At 40.8% G+C, this 25,125-nt stretch overlaps 1 protein-coding gene across 1 annotated transcript in view; it reads right to left on the bottom strand.

The window, feature by feature from the left end:
• Window positions 1-20,052, bottom strand: part of epha8 (eph receptor A8) — a gene marked incomplete at both ends in the record, with an annotated part of 97,587 nt that extends 77,535 nt beyond the window's left edge. The window contains one exon of the mRNA XM_083892158.1: window positions 19,965-20,052. Coding sequence (XP_083748284.1) covers window positions 19,965-20,052 — 88 coding nt within the window. The remainder of the gene's footprint in view (window positions 1-19,964) is intronic.
• Window positions 20,053-25,125: the final 5,073 nt, after the last annotated feature.

Raw genomic sequence — 25,125 nt, 5'->3', positions numbered from 1 at the left:
TCTTTAATGTACCAACATATGCACAAGCACACAAAAGAGACGAGATCCAAACTGTGCTTGTTGATGAAGTTGAGGACAGTTATGCTTTTTCAGTGAATTATTAATTTGTCATTTTTTATGGATCAAGAACTGGTAGGTTTTGAAGGTACTGCAGATGAGCCATGGGAGATCATTAAAATAGACAAATACATTGTCCTGCAATTTTGTAATTAAGTTTCAAAGTGACGTTTTTCTTTATACTTCCCTTCTGGTTCTTCCTCTTATCCCACCCACACTGATTGAAAGATACGCCCTAATTAATTAAGTAAGATTGCACTCGCTGGCAGATCATCTAACCAGTTTACTGCAAGTGTTCCAGTTTAGCTCTCATAACCATCTGTTTTTTTTTATTTATTTCTTAGTCTGCTCTCTAGCCAAGTGATTTTGTTTTAAATTCTGCCCTATTTGACTTTCCAGCCACAGATTTTTCTTTCCTGAACCTCAATGTGTCGTGTCCTGCATTTGCGTCTAAATGTACACGGTTGTTACAAAATAATAAAACTGGGTTGTACATGATGAGGAGGTGGGGTCAATTGAAAAAAATTCAAAAAGGTTGTGCTCTATACTGTATATAGAGCATAAAGATGCAAATGTGGTGAGTGTATACTAGGGATTGGACTTTTTTGTCGACAAATCGATCGACAATCGACACGTGCGCATCTCGACAAAAAATAAAATTGAAAAAAGTCAAAGTGTGATCCTGTACTCTGGTGGACACAACAAGCGCAGGTTCAAAATCCTGAGCCCTCTGGCGACACACCTGTGCCAGCGGAGAGAAAAAAATCGACACATGGACCTCGACAATCAACTCTCAAAATGGCGTGAAATTCCCATCCCTAGTGTAAACTATAATACCAAGTATATTAAGATTTGATTGGCTTTTTTGCTCTTCAATTCAAATAAATCCCTCCACAAAGATGATGAAGCAACACTTTTTTCTAAACAGCGAGGTTTTTGAACAGGTTTCTGTGGGACATTCATGGTGATGTTAATATAGTATAATAAACGCGGCAAGTTATTTCTCTGAGCTAAAGGAAGAAAAAAAAACTGACTAGAAGAATCTCAGTTGACTGCAGGGTCTGCGAGGGATGATACGAGTCATGGACTTTCAGGGAGCAGCCACAGTAAAATGTTGTAATGGGGATGGAGTAGTCTTGTCTGCTGCAGCTCAACTTCATGATTCAGGCTAATAAGACAGGAGTAGTTTTTCCATGAAATATCTCGCCAAGTGGAGGCTAGTGATTTCGTAATTCCTCTGTGCGGAGACTGTCGCTCGTCGCAAACACACACGCACATGCACAAACACTCATGTGTTCCAATTAGCTGGTGTGTCACTCCTCCTAATTTGGGCACTGGGCCACTGAGGAGGGCAGTGGGTCAGAACACACAGACAGATGGCAGTGCCACCATCCTCTCATCCCTCCCCCATCAACCAGCCTTCTCGCTGCCTCTCCCTCCCTCAGGGCGCCGACGTCCCGTCGTCTCGTATTGATGATGCAGTGGCCCCTTGCGCTTTTACACCCAAGGTCACAAATGGATGCCGCCAATTACACTCCTCTGAGTGCTCTTCATCAGCCCAGCAAAGTGACATAACAAAAGCAGTGTACTGACACGAATGGATTTAATAATTCTTCAACACACCCAGGGAATTTTGCTCTGCTACACTGTTATTATTAAAAGATGAAAAAAGGACAAACAGATCCCCCTCTGAGAATCTGCAGACATGTAAAGTGATGTGTTATCACCGCAGCAAACCATGTAATGACTCACAAGCCAGTCCCAGTGGTGTTAATTTAATCTCCACTCAAATGAGAAATCTCTGTCTTTGAGGGTGGTGGGAGTCATTTATCTAATTTGCGCTACTTGTCTAAATTGTGACTTGTGTACAGGCATTAGGGTTGAGAGGATTGTCTGGAGCTGTGCTTTATTTGGGCAGGAACCGGTTATAAAACAGACAGCAGGAAGTAAATTACACTTTAGCCACCATCATCTCCCACATCACTCTTCTTCTTTAGGTTTTCTCTCATGGCAAGGGTTTTGTTTTTGCAGCTTAACCATTTATTAGTATTTCAGGTTTTGTCATTTCTAAAAACTACATTACATTCTAATTACATTTTGTAAGGAACATATTTTTTGAACAAAGTTTCTTATTTCGATGTCAGACATGCATATCATCTAGTACGTTTTCATGCATGTTAAAAGTCCAATTTTAGTCGGACTAAGACAAAAATTTGGTTTACTTAATGTAAACCGACAAGGACCGACTAAAAATAAATACACTTAGTTGGACTGGAGTCAGACTCCCCAGTCTTTGACATTGAATGAGGAAAAGACAATGTATAAACTTCAGTACTGTTGGCAGAAATCATACCGCAGCGGCATCTTTCTTCGGACAACACAGCAACCATGCTCCATCTAATTTGTAAAACGATTAACATGTACAGCAGGTACGAAACATACAGAACAGCACGATCCATCTCACCGTCCATCTCGTGGTCCACTGTTTGTTTTTCTGTGACGTTAAGGTCAACTAATTCAACTTACATAGAGATACAGCGAGGTGGAGTCAGACGAAGTTTTCCGATTGCCCGTCTTATTCAGACTACAGCCTTAGCTCTATTAAACTATGCATATAAAAGGGCTGGGTGTGATAGTGTTTTAAACCAGCAGTAATTAAGCAATATTAATATATAATATGATATAATATAAAATAATATTAATATTATTTTGTGAATAGTCCTTAGCTCCTCTATTCAGATGAGCATGGAAAGATGCACTTGATTCATACACTTTTGGAAGACAGGGTTGCATAAAATCTGACAGATTAGAATGCAGAGATTATGTAGTTCTGAGGTGACAGGGTGCAGAAAGAGAGCTCCAACTATAAACATCTTCAGCAGTGAAGAGGTTAAAAAGTCTTCATTTGGTACTGGAGGTGGGCGGAGGGACCAAGTGCTTCTCCTTGAGGACACAGCGCTTGAAATTGAGTTTGTTCCCATTTCACAACATTCTTTTTATAACAGAATCACAAACAACCAATACCAGCCCTCCCCCTTGTCCCCAACACCACCTCCTCCACCAATTTCTTCTCTCACCCTCTCTACCCAGCGCTCCTCCACATCTCAGAGCGCGGCAAATGAAAAAGCTATCCACCAACTTGAGGGCTTGTTTTTGCCCGCTCAGAGACTCGCTACATATTTCCCAAGGCAGCGGTCAACGTTCCTCCACCATTACTTCCTTGTCCTGCAACTCAATCAGGTCAGTAGGTGAGCAGGTGTGTGGACGCCTGTGGCCTGGCATCAATGTCTTAGACACCCATCAAAATCAGACAATTCTTCTGAAATGCAGCAACACACACACACACACACACACACTGTTTCTCTTGAGCAGTGGTCTGTGCACATTGCAACAGAGAGTGAGCATGTGAGTGTATTTGTCGGAAGTCAACAGAGAAGAATTATGAGCTGTCTTGAAGGAAGTGGAGTTTGTCTGCAACACCTGCAGTGAGTCCATACAGCCGACAACATCGCTTTGATAAAATACAGCGGGAGGGGGGATAAAGAAATGGCAGAGCAGATGCTCTCAGCCTCATTTCCACCCGAAAAGACATGGCCATAGATTCTAAATGCGGGGGGTATGTATGTATATGCACACACACACACTAATGGCACAGCTCTTGGGCTAGACAGGGACTAGGACAGGAGTGTTATTATCTCATCAACACCTCCCGTCTCTAACAAGCTTCTTCTTCTCTTCTCTCTCCTCTTGCTGCCTTTCACACTCCTCGTCAGCGCCACAAGCAGAGTTGATGATAAAAGCCTTCACAGGGATTAGACAAGACCCACCGAAACACCAGATCCTCTCTCTCTCTCTCTCAGTCACACACATACACGTACAGATGCCGACAGCCATCTTTGATCCTTGCTAGTCGTGTTTTGCATTTAATCTACAATCCTAACAGCCAATTCCCAACTCTGCGATTTCTCTACAACAAACCCACATGCCTCCTCAAACAAAAGGAAAATCAGCCCTTACTTGTTTTAGGTCAAAACAAACCAATACAAAATGAACAAGAAATAATTGTTTTTATCACCAGCTGTTGCCCCCCTCCCCCCCCCCCCCCCCAACAGGGGGGCAATTTTCAGCGAGCGTGCATGTGAAATAAAAAGTGGAGTATAGATTTAAGGATGTCCAATGACTCTCTTGAATCACAAATTGTTCATCTGGCACCCAAGAGAAAACAGGAGATTAAAAAGAAGAGCGCAGAAGAACTTAATCATGTCATTACTGAAAACAAAGACGCACAGGTGTTGCTGGAGCTTAGAGCAAGACTCTCCAAGCGTTTTCCACATCGGAACCATCAAGTGAGGAAGGTGAGATCATGCGTCCACCCTCAGGCATGAATGTGCAGCATGGCAATATTTAAAAAGGATGATTTGTATTTTTGTATAATAATGAGGGCATTACTTCCTGGCATATGCCGAGTATCAGTGAAACATTAGAAAATACATTCGGATTTTGACAGGAAATATCCAGATGCTTTTAGAAACTTTTTCCAACAAAACCCAACTGTTACACAATGCCCACTTTCACCAAACTCCAAAAAAGAACTAAATAAAATATAGGAAGATTTTTAAATATGTTTTGAGTGTTTGTTTTAATATTTAAAGCAACTTTTCTGATTTTTCAGCTTCTTAAATGTGAACATTTTCTGGTTTCTATGCTCTGTGTAAAATAAATCATTAAAAGTGAATTATTTTGAGAACATCGAAAACATCATAATTTTCAGGTTTGGTAAACACCAGTCGACATTTTACTGACACTGTATGGGCCAAACAAGTAGCCAATTAATCCGACAGACTAATCGATTATGAAAGCAAGGCAATCAGAGATGGCAGACATCATACCATTCATGCAATAGGCCTCTGGCGGCCTCTGTTGGTCATATTTGCAAGTGCAAGTGTGGAAGCACAAACAGACAGACAGACAGACACACATAGCCACTAAAAACAATACTTCACCACCACCCTTATCAAATGTTCAAAGTGGACTGGCCATAGAGGGATCAGCTGATCACAGTTGAGCAAGACAGTAAAGCAAACAAACAGTTCACATTCACTGTGCAATAGTCTGTTTTGTAACTATTTTGTTTATTTGTATATATATATATATATTGTACCATATATTTACAAAAAAGTAATTTTATCAAAATATAAAGTTGTTACCTTTTGTTAACTTGGTGTGTTCAGCAAACGCAAACGCATTTCACTACTTGTCGTACTGTGCATGATTGTGCATGTACAAAAACATGACAAATACAGAATGTCTATTTATTGAGAGTAAACTCCAACTAATTTATTTCCCCAGCATCTCCCAATATGAGACACCATGGCTCCACTGCCCACTGAATCCCTGAACACGGTAAATCTGATTTTCATCGCAGCTCCTCCGACTTAAGAGGATGGATTGTGTGTGACAACATGTAAATAAAAATCAGTGAAAGCAGAGCCTGAACTGATTCTGGCGGAGTTTACTCAGACAATTTTTCCTTTTCATGTTACAGACTCGTCAATAAAAAAAAAAAACTGAGCAGCTCTCTGGACAGGCTGGAAATAAACCACAACACACTGAGACAAACTCGGATCACACCCAACACACGACATTTGTGTGGTGTCTGTGTGTTGCTACAACTGCTTACACACAGCCTGACGTCATGATGTCGTGACACAGTGTTCAAGCATTTTTACATAAGGCTTCATCCTGTATGTTTTGTTGTTGTTTATTTATCAGAAACTGAAACATGGAATGAAGCCTCCATAACTAGTGTATAAAATAAAATCATATGAGTTTTGTTGATTTGGTGCATAAATACTTAATAAAAGGACATTAATCGCTGGCGTATACATTCCATTATGATGTTAAAACTGATTGCACAGTGTTCTTTAACTCTGTTAGTCTTTTTGCCACACAGGGTTTTTGAAAAATTAATGACTGCTCAGCTTACAGCAAAAAAGAACTCCATTATTCCAGATCCAAGACAAAAACAAAGAAAACACCGTCCATACTGTATCTGTCATGTTTTTCCATGCAGGGGTGCCATGGCACAACACGACACCGACTCTTAGGAAAAATACCTGTGCCCTGATCATTGTTTGTTGCATTTTACGACAACGATCAAAGCGTAATAAACGTGGAATCCATGGGGACATGACAGTTGTTTGTAAAGGAAACCATGTGGCACAAATTTAACTGGACTTTAGTGAATGCGATCAGGGATGTATAACAATTAGACAAATCCCAATGCTCCACCAAAACCCTAAAGCCCCGAACACCAACAGACTTAAAGCAGAACTTTGCACGTATAATTGTTTTTTTTCCCATATTTTTCTCTTTGCCATTTCCTAGTACATATTTTTAAGACACCACCGTAAAAACATCCACTCATCCATTCAGTCACTGTCTACCGATTTATCCTCACCGTTGTAAAAAATCACGGCTGATGTTCCCCCCCTCTCTTCCCCCTTCCTGGCCATGTGCATTTATTTTCAATGGAGCCGGCAAACACAAGCCACGGAGCCATGTCAATGCCGGTCGGCATTGGTTTCACAATGCTTCTCGCCATTTGAAAAATGATGCATTTTCCTCGCTTCCTTTACATTTATTTTCCTGCTTCTTTTTCGCCAGCTCTGCTATGATGAACGTCATAAATAATGCTGTGGCTGTCTTGACCTTATATAGATTTAAGTAGTAGGGGGAGTGAAGACAGCCCCCAATCTCCCCTCAATACAAAATTTAACCATCAGAATGAATCAGAAGCTGCTAAATTTAAAAAAAGAAAATCCTGCATAGTTCTGCTTTAAATGACATCACCTGCTCAGTGTGATAGCCTACTCCGGCTAAAAAAATTATAAATATCAATGGGACAATGCGCAATGCTTAATTTGGTGAGTTTTGTATAGTTTATTTATTTTATTATTTTGTTTGCAGTTGGCTTAAGCGGATGAGGGTGTTTTTTTTTTGTTTTTTGTTCAAGTAAATTCTGCAAAGCTGAAAATAAATTGTTCATTTTTATAACTGACCAATTTGGTCCGAATAGAAACTATGAATACAGCTATTTTGTGACATTCAGCACAATGTTGTCAGCTATCTGCATACAGGATATGTCAGGAATAAACACATAATAAATGTAATGAAATAGAAGGGCCAATAAGCTTACTTTATCAGTCCTGTATCTGCATAATACTTTTTGAAAGTTCAGCATGTAGCAACACACACACGTCACATCAACGGTACATTCACAACGGATGCTAATGAGTACAGTTTTAGCAAACAAGCAACTCTATGCTCTAAAATAATAATATTAAAACAACACATGGACATAATATACAGAACATTGTTGCTACCATGGTTACAGTAGACTTTGTAGTTTGGTTATGCAACAACTGTGTTTAAGTCTGACCCTTTGCTGACCCAATCATCCATCGTAGTTTTGGTAGTTTTAATATCTTTTAATCTGTGCTATAAACTCTTTCTTCCTTTCTTTCGTATCATTCCTCTGTGTATCTGTTGCAGCAGTGGCCTATTTTCCCCACAGGAATCACTAAAGATTCATCTCATTACCTATACACCTACACTCACCTTCTTCCCTTCTCCCCCTCCTTCTCTTCCTCCTGCTCTCATCTCTCTTCAAGCTCTCCCTGAAGTTTTTCCCTCCCCAGAGGCCCTTCTTTTCTCCCCATGCCTCCATTGTGGCGTAAGCATTTTGTCCTTGGTGCAGAGAAAGCAGCACAGATGAATAGAAGAAGATGTCTGCTGCGAGACTTATTATGACACTCTGACATGGATGATTCCCACAAAAAAAAGACACTTTGTTTTTTCCACTTTTCATTTACTCCTTTTTGAACTCGTCTCAGTTTGTATGGTGAAAGCAGGGAATGAGAATTTTTGAAGATTTAAAGCATAGAAAAAAAAAAACATGCAATCAACAGAAAACCAGCCAGAGCCACAGAGACAGAGAGAGAAGCATGTCTAGTTTGGGTAATTTTACTGTTTTTGTTAAAGTTCTAACATCATCAACTCATCTGACATGTGTCTTAGAATCCATTTCAGAATGAATATAAATATGAATATTTATAACACATGATAAATATTAATGAATACAACAGCTATACAACTGAATATATATGACATAAATATAAATATTATCTACAAATTCCTGATTCATTTCATGAAATTTAAATAAAAGTTATCCGTGTGATAAAGGAAGTTTGTGTGTGTATCCGGGTGTGTGCGTGGAGGGGGGATTATTATATCCAACCCATCGCTCACATCCATTTTGTATTTAATCGCTTACCAGTTTTGTGGCAAATAACTATGATTTTAAGAAAATTGGTTGATAATTTTTTAGTAAGTGAAGCCCTGACTTACACATGATTTTCTGTACAGACTCATGAATATCTGTCCACGAAATATGCCTGATTTTTAAGAAAGTGGGTGTACATTATTTCACAAAAATTCAAATAATGTTTAAAAAATGTTGCAATGTCAAAGACAAGACTGTATTTATTAAATGGTTCATTCCAGTCCAGACCACTCCACTATGTTTGGTAGAAAGAAATTTTGTGTGGTCCTCCTGCGAACAAACAAACCCACAGACTTGGGGAAGACAGTGGTTTCTATTGCACATATCAAATATCAAAGTATATGTGGCACTACACACACACATGCTCAGCCAGTGTGACCGAAACCAGCCTGAACTCGATTACATTTTCAAACTATAAGTCTGAACCCCAGCTTGACTCCCTGCCCTTGTATATGTAGCACTTTTTCTATTTCGTATCAGTCACTGTCAGCACAGCCATTGGGGCAATTTGGGGTTCAGTTTTTTGCTCAAGGACACTTCAGAATACAGCCGAGGAACCAGGGATCAATCTACCTGTCCTTCTCCCGGATGACCCACTTTATCTCCTGAGCAAACAAGTGATCACTTTCAATCAAGTAGGTAGAAGAGTCATCCATTTAATACATGCCCGCACCCCAAGTATTTTCACAGCGAAGACACAACAGCCCACAAAATCACGGCCAGCGCATCTAAAATTCTTATGGAAATGAAGCACGGAACTGTGCACAACACAAACTTTTTCCATAATATCAGCATAAAATGCAGTAGAGGCAGCACTTTTTTTCTCAATACACTCAATAAATAAAAACACACAAGTGTAGCCATTTCCAAAATCAAAAGTTCAGGTCAGAAAGAGTGGGTGGGTGAGCGTCTGCAGGAGTGGTGATGAGATGATTCAGTTTATGCTGGACAGCGTGCCTCGAGCGCCGCTACCCCTTATTTTGTCTTCTTTTAGCAGGTGCCCCCGAGCTGGGGCACGGGACCCTGCTTCGTACGTCCCTGCAAGGCATCATGTTAGCTGCATGATGGAGGGTGGAAGATACTCAGGGCCAGCGAAGCTCATCCTTCCCCCAGGGGACAGGCGTGAATAGCAGACTATACTGCTGCCCAAGCCTGCCTGCCTTCCCCAGGGAAAACATCCGGAGGGGTATAGACGTAGTGGAGGAGAAGCACGCAGAGCTATTAATAGAGCAGGTAAAGAGGAGACGTGAGAGGAAAAAAAGGAGGGTGCTTGAAAACAAGGAAAAACAGAGGCAGAAGAGCCTAAAAGCAGATGACAGTGTGATACCTGCAGACGATAGTATCACACATCTGGGTTGACGACATTCGGGGCGCTCAACTTTCCCCATCCATGGCCTGCCACTGCAAAAACTAACAACGAATGCCTCGACCTATTGATTTGCGGTGAAGAGTTCACACAGAGGTTAGCCGCGCTGAACTGAGAGCGAGCCAGCGAGCTCGAGCACAGAGAATATTTGAGTCAAGATGACAGCGATATTTTATCAATACAGACTTGACTTGCAGCCCAGAGATTTTTTTTTCTTCCTCTTCTTTGTGATGTTCCTGTAGCAGCCCCAGTTCTCACTCTGCCTTACTCTTTAATAAATAAAATGACTTTTATTCTTTATTTATTTTCCCTCTCCACCCACAGGGGGCCCTGCTTGCTCGTCTGCCCGCCCTGTCAGCTCATCTCAACCCTCGTGCAGCATGTATGTCTCTATTTCACACTGATGCCCTTTAATCATTTTCATCGTTTCAGCGGGCTGACATTTTACATAAAGAGCTCTTATCATCTCTGGCTTATGGTTAATGATGAATGGTGATAATTACTGTCAGTCAGTGTGTCTAACCGGCACTGTGTCTGCCCTGGAGTATGCGAATCCAAAGCTGTAATATATAATAAAGTGGGCCACATACTGCACTGCACCATACAGTACACGGTCATGGCTCCATTCTATAGAAGATCACTTAAAGTATGTGTGGTGCATTAGTGAGGTCAGTTAAAACAGTATAGTTACTGACCACAGGGGCTGCACAAAAGAAACTAAACACAACTCCATGATGTTACATTTACTATTATATTTGTGCAGCAATTACCCCTTTTCTGTCAAGACACTGATTTTGTGCCGCTTTAGCTTAACATGTAACTGAGCTAATTGCCGACATTGCTCCTTGTTGTAGCGAACCTATTACAACCTACAGTTTTCTAATAGCGCTGCCTCTGGTTTGATCTCGGTACCACCATAGCATAAAATGTTAGAAGAAGCAGCACAGAGCCAGTTCTCCTCAGGGGACAACAGATGATGATTGTGATTAATGACTAAGTTTTCTTATCTCCAACAGTTTTAATGCACTCCTTTTAGGTGTTTGTGTGTGTGGTGCATGTGTGCATGTGTTCCTGGTTAAAGTCCTGAAGCTGTACACCTGACTGAGCGACGCCATGCAGCCACCAGCTGTCTGTGCACTGACACAGCGACACGCCACACTGATTCTCACCATGTTATTAGCGGCGAATATAACAGAATCGTCACAGTTTAAGCTAACTAAAAGCCCCAAATTCTTAATGTGATGAGCACACTGCAGCACTAACGTGTTTGTTTTTATTAGAGAATGGCATGTCAGTGTGGTTGAAAGATGCAGCGATGAGCTTTTCATCTCTCCCGTCGTCACAACCAAGACAGAGAAGCCTCTCTGGGAGACACAAGCTTTGTTGTCAAATCTAGTTCAAGTGTGAGTAGATGAATGCATTTGGCTTCATGCATTTGAAAGGGCCGGGTATGAACAGAAGACAGATGATGAGAGAGAACAGAGAGACGAGTAAAGAAGTGTTTGGACTCCTTGCTCGGCTCTGTTTGTGGGTAAGCTGCCACAGAAATGTCCCTCCTTTAAAACCTCACTGGAACAGATGTCCGTAAGACCTTCGTCTTATCTCTAACATTCTAGTCCTCTTCCTATTCCTGACGTTATCTCTCAGGAAGATATTTATTTTAGCCATATTATTTTATCAGCTGCAAACAAGTCCAGGTAAATTCTTGGAATTAACTAATGTTAAAATTAGCTTTCTGTCATTGTTGTTGTTGTTTTTAAGGATTACTCACACGCTGGTGTTTGCCATAAAACACAGAGTGAGTGTTGTTTAAAGAGAACAGATAAAGGAATAATTAAACAACATTTTACAGGCAGTAATAAACAAAATAAAATACATGCAGCTGGCACAGTCTGCAGTCTGGCAAATGCTGCTGTAAATGCAAAAAAATGCAGCCAATTTTTAACCTAAGACATTATATCACTAGTTTTAGAAATACTACCCTATCTCTGAATGTATCTTTAGGTGCCGACTGTTCATGTGCAGAGTAAAGGTCAGGAGGTCAGGACAGGCAAAGGTTCTTTTTACGTTTCCTTTCAAACAGTCCTGTCCTCCAAACAAGGAGTGGGTGCTTTTAAACATTTTCTTTATGGTAAATGCTGTGGTTACTTCAGCGGGGGGGGGTAACCCAGAGGCTAGCTGCTGATGCAAGACACTGAAACAGACGTATACAAACCGCTTCCCACAATACAACAGCAATATTCACTTTCTCCTCTTCATCCCCCATGTGTATGGTTAAGTTTTAAGTGCCTCTGTTTTCTATAGATGAATGTGTCATATATATAACGCATTAATATTATTGCCACAGAGATAACTCGATTAGGAGCATGTGTGTGAGTGTATTTACATACATGTGATGTGTGCCCTTGTGCATCTCTTTGAATTGTGTTTGCATATGTTTATACAAAAGGATTTTAATCAGATATATGATGAGTTACCTGCCCATTCCCCCATTGCCATATATTAATTACATCCTGCCTGTGATAGATGGAGAGATTAGTGTGTGTAGAACACATTATTTCCTGATGGAAGCAGGCTCAGGTGTACAATATGGCCAACCCGCACACAAATGGAGCAAAAAATCATAACTGTGAATCGTAAAAAAAAAAATAACATTACCCAAACATGAGAGTAATTACCCAAACATGAGAGCAATTCACTTTTCAAATTCCCTGATAAAGACAAATTTTCTTTCGTCAATAGAGTCAAACTATTTAGATAATTAATTGATTTGTGTGTGAGTACCTACTCTTTAATTACACTGATTCAGATTTCAGGTAACATTTAGCCTTTAGTTCATTTAAAAACACTTTATTCTATTTTGTTCTGAGGAATATAAGCATTACTCCGAGGGAAAAAACGACAAAATAACTGATGACATCCACAGGATCTTCCAATTATCCTTTTAAAATATGTCATATTTATTGCCCAGACTTTGATTAATTTCAAACTATTATGTCAACAATACACATCTTTAGCATTTCAGGTCATGCTGGATATAGAAACGTCTCATGCTCATTACAGAGCACCACTGGATATCTTAATTTTAGTTTTTCTTATTATTATGATGACAAAAATCCAAAAAATAAATGCAAATGGGTTTTTCCATTTAAAATTCAAACATTCGCACTGTATGCAAAAACTCAAGTCAGAGGTTAGAGCAGCCATGCTGCAAGTGCGAGCCACACATCTCAAGCACTTCTCACGCTAGTGATTGGAAATCGGACTCTAAACGTGAACCAGATCATTATAAAAGTGAGAAGTAATCTAAATGAAGGGTTGTCTGGAAGAAGAAAGAACAGACTCCTTATGAATTTGCATATCACTTGAGCTATTCATTACGTTAAGTTTGATGTAAAAAAATATTAGTGTAAAACACTTTTACATATGAGTATTTAACATTTCATTTGTAGTATATATGCGTGCCACGACGAAAACACAACATTAATAAATAAATAAATGCATGCATTATACTGTATGTTTGGACCTTTATGGAGAAGGGAGAGATGAGGGCGAATACTCAGTGTGTCAGCGCATGTACCGCGTAATTGAGGCAAATTAACAAACAGACAAAAAAACTTGGCTTTGGCTCCTATTGTTCAGTTAAAACAACCTGTCAAAATCATGCGAGTTGCGGTGCTCTTCTTCTTGAGCCGGCCTCTTGCCTATTTTCAACACGTATCGCACACAGTTCACACCGAAGACTCTATCTGTCGCAACAAATATTTGCAGGCTATTTGCTAAAAGCTGTACCACTCCATATCTTCCCGACAGTTAGTGGAGTACATAAGCACACTTGTTAAAGACCATTTCGAGAGGCAAACCCTAGTAGTAAAAAGTAAAAGCGCCGCAGCAGACACTCATCACACATCCCAGGCCACAACAACAACAAAGTTAGTTTTCCCACATTCCAACCAAAAGTACTTTTATTCAGGACAAAGAACATGGTCCTGCCAACAAAAGCAAAACAATCTCGGATGAGTCATGCTGGACTCTTAAGATATGTGAACAATTTGACCTATTTTGTCAGTTATTTCAGAAGACTTACTGATGAATATCTCCACTATGCTCTCAGCTTGCTGCTGCTGCACGAGCTGCTGTAACTCGGAGAAAACACACTTCACAACATGAGCCGAGCACAAACTTTGAGTTTGACCTTATTAGTTGGATGGTGCTTTGTTGCCGCAGCAATTGGAACAGGTTGGCAGGTTTGCCAGTGTTTATCAGAGCATATTAGACCTCCAATGGGCTTCTATTAAACTTAATGAACATTTAAATCCTATAATGGATTGAAGGGAATTGAGTGCTGCAAATTATCAGCGAGATGCTCTCGCTGGTGCTGATAAAGACACCCACCAACAGAACTTGAGGAGACACATCTGAGACAGAAGCCTGCCCCTCTTTCCCTTTCTTCATCTCTCTTTGTTCTCCGCACCGTGATCGTCTTGCTCTCTCCACATGTCTTTCCCCTGTCTCACTCTCTGCCCGTCTATCCCTCCATCACACAGCCTCTCTGTTGTTTTCAAACACATGCTGTGTTCCTCTGTCTGCGTATGACAGAGAGGAGGAGAGGAGACCGTTGCTGCAGAGCCACATCTGCGTCATTCATCAGTCCCCACAACGGAAACATCATAGCGAGATCTCTTTCCAGGAGGGATGTGCCAACACAGCCACAACCCCGACCCATTACAGAACCATCGAGCTTCGCCTACAGCCCTTTCTCCGCCTCTCATTCTTTCAATTCATCCTGAGCCCTCTCTGTAAGGGAACTTCGAACCTACCTTGACAGCGCACAGGACCATGAATTACCCAACGATGCAGCTGCTATCACAGAGGCTGCTGATGTTGGGCCAACCCAGCATCAGGTCCTGCTAATGGGCGTGCGGAAAGTTCTCAGGAGAGGCCCGTGCTTTGTGCGCCTTTGTGCGCTTCTTGTGCTCACTCATGAGGACTGGCAGACTCGGCAGTATTGATCAGGTACTTCCTATATTCCTGTCGACAGCTGGCTAACAAGGCTGATGTCTCAATAATGACCAGAGCCTTTGGGGAGGAAAATGGGAGCAGTCATAACAAAACCTACGTTAGGACAAAGCAGGAGATACAGGGAGAAGAAAGGTTCACGCCCTATCTGTTTTTTGTTTTTTTTAAAGCGATCCCACAACACAGGCTTCACACTGTGAGAATGAGTCATGTGGACTCTTTTTACAATTACAGACATGAAGTGCTGTCAATTTCTGTAAATGTAATTAATATAACCGAGTAGCTGCAAGATCATTTTGCAGACCCAAGGCCAAACCTTACGTGAGCGAAACCCCTCACAGGCAGCCGCATCTCCTCACACTGTACGTCCAATATTGACAGCGATCTGACAGCTGTAAGTGATTGGGCAAAGCAAACACAAAAGAAGCGAGGGTGCGTGTGAAAGAAACACACCAACAGACTGATTGATGAAGATGGTGATCTATTTTTGATGTGAGAGACTTGAGAATATAGTTTGGCCGTGCAATTGCGGTGGGGCGGTGGGAAAAAAAAGAGCAGCTCTTTCAGTCAATAAAAGCTGAAATATGAATCCACATCCAGGAAAACATCTTTCCTTGTCAGCCAGCCTACTCATGTGTCCTTGAGCAACACAGACTGCAGCAACTTTAGTGTTTAGTACAATTATGTGGCTAAAATATATTAGTTTTTTCCTTCCCCCTCTGAGCTATTAATTATGACAAACTCATGCATGTTTCTCACATGATGTTACTAGACGACGAGCAGCAGGTACTCTGTGGACTGTGGAGACATCAATACAAACAGCAGTGTCAGAGCCCACTGTAACAGTGATCAAAATCAAAAGCCTCACTCTCTCTTGTTTTCTTTTTTACCCCTACACAGACAGAACATTTGTTTCATTTGTTTGCCTTTTATTGCGCAAAGATAAAACAGCAGCTCCCAGCAGTACGGCTCTCTTCTTCATTTCCTGTTTTCCCAGTGATTTTTTTCAGCCTCAAAATTAGGTGTTCGATGATAAAATAATGTAATAATAATGGTAATAATAATAATACCATTCCCTGCCTCCCTCTCGCTCTCTCTCTGCTTCTCCTGTTGGTCGTCCTGCAGCAGCAGTAAGTGGTAATAATCATCCACCTACGACCAGCTCATTAGCAGCATGCCCTTCTCTCTGTGTGGCTCGTTTTTATGTTCCTTAGAACTAACAACAACGTAAAGCAGCGCTCCAGGTCCCCAGTGGAAATAAGGGCCGGTGCCCACAGACAGGAGGAGCTGCTCAGGGAAACCACCACCTCTGTACAAGCGTGCACACACACACACACACACACACAATAAATGTTCGAGCTGCTGAAAACACGACAAGATTGCTCTTCATCTGGAATCTTCTGAGGCCTGATTCACAAATTGCCGTTTCATGCCAACAACTACGATGTGGCCACTTTTATTGCCATAAACTCACAGAGATTGTTTGATCCTCAAATTGTTTCTTTGAAAACATAATTTCTGCACGACCACTTGAAGGACTTCTACCGCGGCACTGATGTTTTGAGTTTACAGCGTTCACACTGACTTAACGGGCAAGAAAGTTTGCTTTGTGTTGCAGTCAGCGCAGAAAGTGGCATTGGTGTTACTTTGACTTGTGTGTGCGTTGGTGTGTGTGTGAAGAGTTCTATCCCAGTGGGAGAGAAAGGGTTACTGTGTTACTTTTACGTGAAGAACCACTGAGGTGGTTGAGACTATTTTGTCAGGTGCTTACAGGTGTGTCCATGATGTGCATAAGTTTCTCCAGAGAAAGTTGTCACAAACCTGTTCAAGATACAGGATTAAAAAAAATTTTGACCCATAAATACTCATGATAATATAATGTCTCAGGGATCAAAGTTTTAACATTGTCACGGTTCATGTAATTCAATCATAGGTTTGTTGGTTACTTCAGCCTGAGCACACAGCCAATCAAATAACTGGCTGTTTCAAGTGTTCTACAGTATGTTTAAAATGATAAATTAAATATATGTAAAATCAGCCTTGTAAATTGGTTATTTAAGACAAAAGACTTGCTTGAAACATATGTGTCATATTTGTTATGTGATTAACTGACATACCTGATTTAGTTTTACAGATCACCTTTTTTTTTACTATTTTTATATCATGATATATATAACTGTCTTTAAATAATCTCAACAGCCAACAACGCAGCAAATCCACGATGTCTGTGAATTTGCCCAAAGAATTTAGAGCTTTCCATACAGGGCGCTTACATCCAAGCCCGTATATGAAATATATGGGTAAGCTGAGCTGAAGAGGCTTTTACTTTCCTCCTCCTCCTCCTCCTCCACATTCCCCGCAGGTCTGTCACTGACTTCAGCTCCTTCTCTTTTTCATATGATTCTACAGTAATTATCATGTCTCTCACAGCGAGATTCACTACTTCGCATCTTTTCCTTATGAAGAAATACACAAACATGTTCATAGAAGTCAACATCATAAGACGAGTTCTCCCTTTGTTCCTCCTTCACATACTTATACACATATTATACACACACACACGCGCGCGCACACATACACTCACTCACTCAATCTCTCCGTCTCACACACACACACACAACGCTCCAATACAAATAAATAAACGACATGGATTGAGGAGAAGTTGAATTCTGTAAAGGATTTACGAATCACATATAGTTATGAATATAAACAATCTCACTGATGTCAGTGAGTGTTGGGATGCACCGTACATTCACCCCCATAGAAATAAAGGTGTCCATGTTAAGATGAACATGACTGCAGACAATAACAATGCACAAAAAGAAAATGGCTGACTACGACTATGGTGTACAAAATTAAGTAGTGGCGTCCCACGTAAATACTAAGTGCCATACATGTATGAGCCCTGCCGGTGGTTTTGCGAAGAGTTACCTGCTCCTCCATGAATTTAATTTTGCAGCTCTTCATTCACTCCAAAGGTTATCTCGTCTATTTGCATGTAATATTTTGTAATTGCCTTCGAGGCGGACTACTGCCAAAGCAAAGCAAGGAGGTGAAATTTAATTTTCTGAGCCATCATTGTGGATCGCAAAATGTTATCTTTCAGACATCGACTGTGTTCTTGCACTAAATTACACACAAAACTAGCAGTCGTTAGTGGTTTTATTTATATTTTTAAGGACAGTTTGAATCTGGGTTAAGCTCATAATCTTACTTTGGGGAACATTCACAGGTCTGTGACTGACTGTTTGAGTGAGAAAGTCTAACTGCTGTGAATACAAGTTAAAGTCGCATTATGACTTTTTCTCACCTGCAGTTTTCATCTTGTGACATAATAAGGAGAAACAGAATGAAGAAACATAGAGAGCAAACATTTCTACTCACAAATGTCTCAACAGTGTGTTTAACATCAATTAAAAAGTATGTGATGTGTGTAAAAAATATGGTATTTTTCCACTATTTTATTTTGGGTTGGAATAAGTGCTTTACGTCTGACACTTTTTTTAAGAGCATTTTCAGTTCGTAATATATATAATTTTGGCAGCAACCTTGGGTGAAAAAAAACAAATAAATAAGGTGTGATATGGATAATAATAATAATAATAAGTATTAAGGTATTATTGTATATTACTGTATTATGGCTATTGTAGTTTTCATAAATGACAAAGAAAATTCTCAAAGCTTTCAATTTTAAATGAAAAAAAGTTCAGTTTCTTCTTTTTTTTCTTCGAAATAAATTACTTTATAATACTAGCGATTATTCTATACTTTCATTCATTTACAAGTTTACAAATTAAATCGTTTAAATCTATCTCAGCTGCATTTTTTTATCCTATACACCTTTATACAGTCAACCATTTTAATGAAGCCAAAAGATGTGTCAAGAGTTAAGTTACACTTATGTCGGTCAAGATTTGAATCCACTCATTTAATAAATCTGTCTATCATCTTTCCACATAAAATGACCAAAGTAGAAATTAATTGACATGTTTTTGACGGGTGTTTGTGTGTGAGACCTGCAGACGAATGATGAACGATCTGTTTTTACACCTGGATTCTGACTGCCAGGTGAGTTAAGTCAAGGACTGGGATTAAGAATTTTAAACCAATTTCTTTTAAATTTAGCGAGCAGGGAGTAGGCAGTAGATTTGTGTTCGTCAGAGAAGGGTAATAACGATCACAGGAGAAGCTAAATGAATTTGAACAGTGAAGACAAAAGACAGGGACATATGAGGACAGTCAGTGACAACAACTTCAGCGATGAATAGTGGACAGACCGTCTGTCTCTGCTCTGACCCGAGGCAGCCCAACTCTCCTGTCTCGACTTGACACAGCTTAGTACAGGATAAATGTTTGCCCTCATCTCTCCACTGCTGAGGTAATACCAGCTGAACCACACGACTTGATCTCTCTCTTTCTCTCTCCCTCTTTCTCCTTTTCCCCCCACAATCTTTTCTCTCTTCCTCCGCTGCCTCTTTTCCCCTGCAGTGGTTGAGCTGTATGTTGTTGTCAGGGATGAAGAAGGCCCTTTACACTGGAATTTCCGCTGTCACTCAGTCTCCTGAGACTAGACCTATGTCAAGGACCCCGTCTCCCTCTCTCTCTCTTACTCACACACATACACATCAATATACTGAAAGGTACCAGGGGACTTTGTAGCGTGTGTGTGGCATCAGCTGAACAAGTGACAACAACAATTTTCCATCTTGTGGTGGAAAGACGAAGGGCAGGAAGAGGGAAGTAAACAAACTCCCAACTGTACCCATAAGGGAACAAAGTGTGTGCACATTTATAGACACCTGTGCGTGCACACACACAGACACATTGTTTAAGAAGCTCAAAAATACACACACACAAGTGAAATCCATGAAGATGTTCATCTCAGATCTTGGAGATGGAAAGAGAAAGACACGCTCACTCTCACTGCCTGACAGGCACATGCATTACAGCAAGTGACACGCAACCTGGACACAATGTCAAGTTCAAACACACACACACACACTAGCACAGAGACCCACACTACAAACTTTGATGTCATGCACCAGGATACGACACACACTCTGCGTGTATGTGTTTTCCAGGAACTCCACATGTATGAAGTTAATCCCTGCTGTCAGAATAGATGCAATATTTAACTCTGTATATTTAAATGAGCTCTCTCTCTCTCTCCTCCCTTACCTTCATTGCTTTTGGTTCCCGCCGTGCCCAGAGCCTGGAGAGATATAGTCCACAGCAGCATCGCGGTCAGCCCCGGATCTGAAACCATGGTGTTCTTTCTAAGACCCCGCCAGTCTCCCGCTGCCTCTCTCTCTCCCTCTCTCCACTATTACTCCCTCACTCTCCCTCTCTCTGCCACACTCTGTCTCTTCTCTCTCCTGCTCTTTTCTCTTGTCTCCCAGGGTTGAGGCGTGTGTGTGTGTGTGTATGTGTATGTGTGTGTGTGTGTGTGTGTGTGTGTGTGTGTGTGTGAGAGAGTGTGTGTGTGTGAAGGCTGTGAGCTCATTGGGTTGGAGTGTTGGAGCCTGCCTCAGTGGCTCACTTCAGACTGCCGGTTCCCTCACACGAACACACACATTCATACACACACTTTCAGCGGGCATGAGGAGAAAGAGGGAGGGACAAGCACATCAGTCAAAGCGTGAGCAGCCAATAGGAGAGCAGCATTGCACACTACACGCTCCACCACAGCCACACCTTCTCGTCACACCTGCCGGGCCAACTCCCATCACTTTCTGTTTGTCTCCGTCGGTCCGGAGCAGATACTGTGCTCCACCCTTTCCGTCATGTGCTCTGTTTTCATTGGCTTGCCTCTTGCATGCACACACACACACTAACCTACCCAGTGGCAAATAAATGACTGATTGGATGGATGGAACAGGAGCATGCCTGCAAGGCTCAAGTACATTGATACTTTATCGATGCACTCCGCTGGTAATCACTAAACTATTATATACACAGTTTGTTCAGGTACAGTTGAATGTACATATCTTTATTTGGTCGTGGGGAAATATTTTATGTTTGAAATCCATTCAAGATCCTACTTTTCAAAAGGCTTTTTGAGAATTTAGACTTTTAAGGTTAAGTTTAGAATTAGGTTTAAGTTAAGGTTAGACATTTAGTTGAGACATTTAGTTTGGGTAATGCAGTGTCGCAACACGGATTTGTCGCAAGACAAGTTTACATACAAAGTCAAGGCACATATACACGATTTCCACGTTTTTGAATGAAAGATTGAATTTTGTTTGAAAGGGACCATGTGCAATTAAAAACATAAATGTCGCCATTTGATGCATTGCACCAGAGTTAGCCTTAGGCTAATTTACATCTGCAGTCCCAATCTGCCGGGCCAAGCGGCGCCATCACGTCTGATCCGAGAGTTTAAATGTTTCAATTGCGAAAAATCATGCTGACGCAGAAGGCGCAACGGCCATTCAGTCATGAGATTCTCTGAATGACGTCATGTTCTTTGCAGTGGCCTGTGTTATTTTTGTGTGTGGACCCTCTCAGCTGACATTTTATCTCTTGTGGAAACATCTGCAGAGAAGAAAACATTGCATATGGGGCTATGGATTTTCTGTGTCCTCCTCACAACTATAAAAACACAAAAATTATTAAGTTTGTCTCTTTATCGTGTAACCCCTACTTGTTCCTGTTATGTTGAGGCAGCGTAGTATCAAACAGTAAAATTAGGGTTAACTTTTATTCTAGACCCACTGATATTTACCAGGCTGATTGCTGGACCAGACCATGTAACATCTACCCCAAAAATTACATGGAACACAGACAGGTTTAAAGGAGTTATATTGGACCCAAGGAATATTTTTTTGTCAGCACAGTATATTAAAACGGTAAGTAACTTAAAGTGAATACTGCATAAAAAAAATCAACAGTACCTAGAATGTAACCATTACAAATTGGGTTCACAGTTATTTCAAATGTCTTTGTTTGATTTGAACCAAAATAAATGAAAATAACAAAAAAAAACATCTGAGGTATCAGGTAATAAAAGTAAATTGTCCCAAAAGTTCAAATGAATAGGAAAGTAAAAAATAAAATTAGTGCACTCAGTCCTACCGCCCTCTTAACAACGAATGTCCAATGGGGAGTCTTGCAGGGGGGTGAAGATGGGGATGGAGGTGTGAATGACTGGGGGGGATAGCAACCAGTATCGACAAATGGCAGCAGACGAAGGACCCAAGTGAAGGACTCTGGAAAAAAAAAAAACAGCCTATACAACCATGCAGACAATTACTCATTTTGTCTATACTAAAAGTCAATTTGAAAACATTTAAATGAACTTGTATTCATCATAACAGAGTTCTCACCTAACATTTCAAAATAATTCAACTCTGTTTTTAGCATACAGCTTGTACTATTTACATAAATCACCTTCATTTTACAGTTCACACAGTGAAAAACACTTTTTTTAACTCAACACTTGTCAGGTTAGCTGCATGGATTTTTCCTACCGGGGCCTACAGGTTTAGCACCGCATTAGCCTGCACTGAGCGGCTATGAAAAGGTTTACACACAACAATAAACTAGCAGCACAATATTCATAAAACAATTAACAAAGGCTTCAACATTAATAAATCATTCAGACTGGTTAAATCTGTCCCGACTGGTTTTTGGAGAGTATTCAAGGCTAATTCTCAAGTTATTTTTTGTAGCACTCTGTTAGCATGCTAATACATCTATCGTGACTCACCGGGATTTCTATTGTTTACACAATTCACGTAGTCCTACTCGAACTCACGGCACACCGATGGTCTCTTATGTCTCTCTTTCTTCAGTTTCCTGACTTCTAACTGTTAGTTTTTATCAGTTCAACCCTAAGTTTTTCCTCTTTCTTCTCTTCTCTTTCAGCCACTCACACAAACACACCTGTTAGAGGGACTCGCAAAGATCGGCGCTAAGGTGAGATGCACACTCCTATCAGCTTTTCGCTCATCGAAAACAGCGCATAACAACTGTCACCTAATTTAAAGAGACAGTAACCCACATACAGATTTGTTTATAGGAGAAGATATTGTTACTGCTCTCCTCTCATGGAAAAACACGAATGAACTTTGATTTTAGAGAATACTTAAAACAGTAATACATATACAAATAATTGACTATTACTAATTTACAATCGCCAAGGAAAAAAACAGCAACAAGTAGGCAGAGGGACATTGTGAGTTATTTACAGAGTATGCAAATGTAATTTCTAAGCTTTCCAACTATGTCTGTCACATGTAAATAAAATAATAATTGGAGAAGATATGGCCATTTGAATGTAGTCACTCCAAGAGACAGAATCATCACATTTACATAGCACTACCCTCTCCTGGTCTAAGCTGTCAGTGAAACCACACCTCTCTGTGAGCTACTTCTCATCACAGAAACTGGAGCACGGATACTATTTTGTGAGCTACACTGCTACACAGAACAATATAAATAAAATACATAAAAACTGGATATTATAACCACTTAACATTTGAAATGAAATAACATAATAAATAGGAGGGGGGGTGGCTTATTTTGTTATCATTTCTTGTCATTACACTAGTATAGTCATATTTCCATCATCTGTTGTTTTTGTTCAGTTTCATTGTTGCATAGTCCATTTTAGTCAGGCTTCTTTTAGTTGTAATATTTCATTTTCAGATTTTATATCCTAGCCATGCATGCATTAATCATTGCATTTGCAACAAGGGTTAGAAGGATCAAAGATAGATACATATCTCTAATATCAAATCAAATAAAATACATGTAAGTGGCTCTGTGGTGTAGTTTGGATGGATCAGTCTGTTACTGAATGAGCTGATGATGTGCTAACTCTCAGCTAGTTGCTAAATAATTAGCATCACAGTCAATACGTCATACACAAAGCTGTATCATTCACACATTATTCAAGCACATCCAGCCGGTTTGTTATTCATATTAATAGCAGACGCTCACATGCTCCCGTCACAGCTTATAATAAGATTGTGCGTAACATTTGCATTTTAAAACGCACAGTGAATGATTAAAAGACAGTGTCTAGCATGAAAAACACCCTATAAGAAGGCAGAAGGTTTGGGATGCTGGCTTCATGACGTAATCTCAGAAGTAACTACTGTTCTTCAAGGTGTCCAGTTATTCTCATGTCCTCTCTTTCGGTCCCTAAATAATCCATCCTTTTGTTGGAGAACGTTTGCAACTATGAGGTCTGCTAACGCGTGAGCATAAAGTTCTGTTAGGCTGCACTGACAGAAATACACAGCATGATCAATGATCATGAATGGTGTGAGGCTTTCAAGTTAGGAGATAGAGAGGAGTACAAGAAGTCCCTGTACAAGCTGCAAAGAGGGCACACACCCTTGAACTTGAGAGGATCTATCTAAATAAAAACACATGTCGTATATGTGGCAGCGTATCCAGTCAGTCACAAAATACAGGGAAAACAAAGCCAGCATGGATGCCGCCCTTCCAGATTTCTGTCATTGCTGACAGGTTCAGCAATGACACTCCCTCAGAGTCCCTCTGTAAGCCTGGAGACACTGCATTCCAGGTAACACAAATTCACACAGGTCCTCATGGTTCTCAAGCAGGTGAACCCTAAAAGGCAGGGGGTCCAGACAGTTTTCCCCCTAGAGTTTTCAAGGCCTGTGCTGAACTATCTGATCTGTATTTGCACATCTTCAACTTGTCCTTATCCCAAGCATTTTTTAATCTCCATGACATCCCTAAAAAAGCAGACACACCCACCTGGAATGACTTTACACCAGTGGTGCTTACATTAGTAGCCATGAACTCTGTGGTCCCAGACAGTGTTGACCCTCTCCAGTTTGCCCACTACCCTGAGATCAGATCAGTGGACTTCAGCGTCATCCAGCCAGGAAAGCTGACTGAGAACTTGCTGTCCTGACTCCCACCTCCAATTGGATTCTAGACTTGTTGACTTGAAAGACCACATGTGGTGAGGATGGGATTGCAGTTCTTTGCTGTGCTTAATTTCACCATAGGGTTGCTGTCTCAGCCACAAACTCTCCCCTGTGTACACGGATGACTGTGGACACGTACGTCTCCAACCAGGACAACACGATGATACCGCCATCCTGGAAATCATTAAGGGCCTGGAGAACGACCTCATCCTCAACATAGACAAGACAAAGTTCAGGAAGAAACCTCCTCTGCAGCCTCTCATCATCAAAGGGACTGAGGTATAGAGAGCTTTACAGCCACAAGTCCCTGGGCCATAAGGTGCCGTTTGACCTGACCCAAACTGGTGAACACTGCTGCTACAGTGAAAAAGGGCCAGCAGTAGCTGCACTTCACCTGACTGCTTAGCCTGGCTGCCAGGCTGAGGTGCCGC

Source organism: Microchirus variegatus, assembly GCF_963457635.1.
Source record: "Microchirus variegatus genome assembly, chromosome: 7".
NCBI lineage: Eukaryota > Metazoa > Chordata > Actinopteri > Pleuronectiformes > Soleidae > Microchirus > Microchirus variegatus.
The sequence above is the reverse complement of the archived record's forward strand: the minus strand, read 5'-3'. Positions and strand labels throughout refer to the sequence as shown.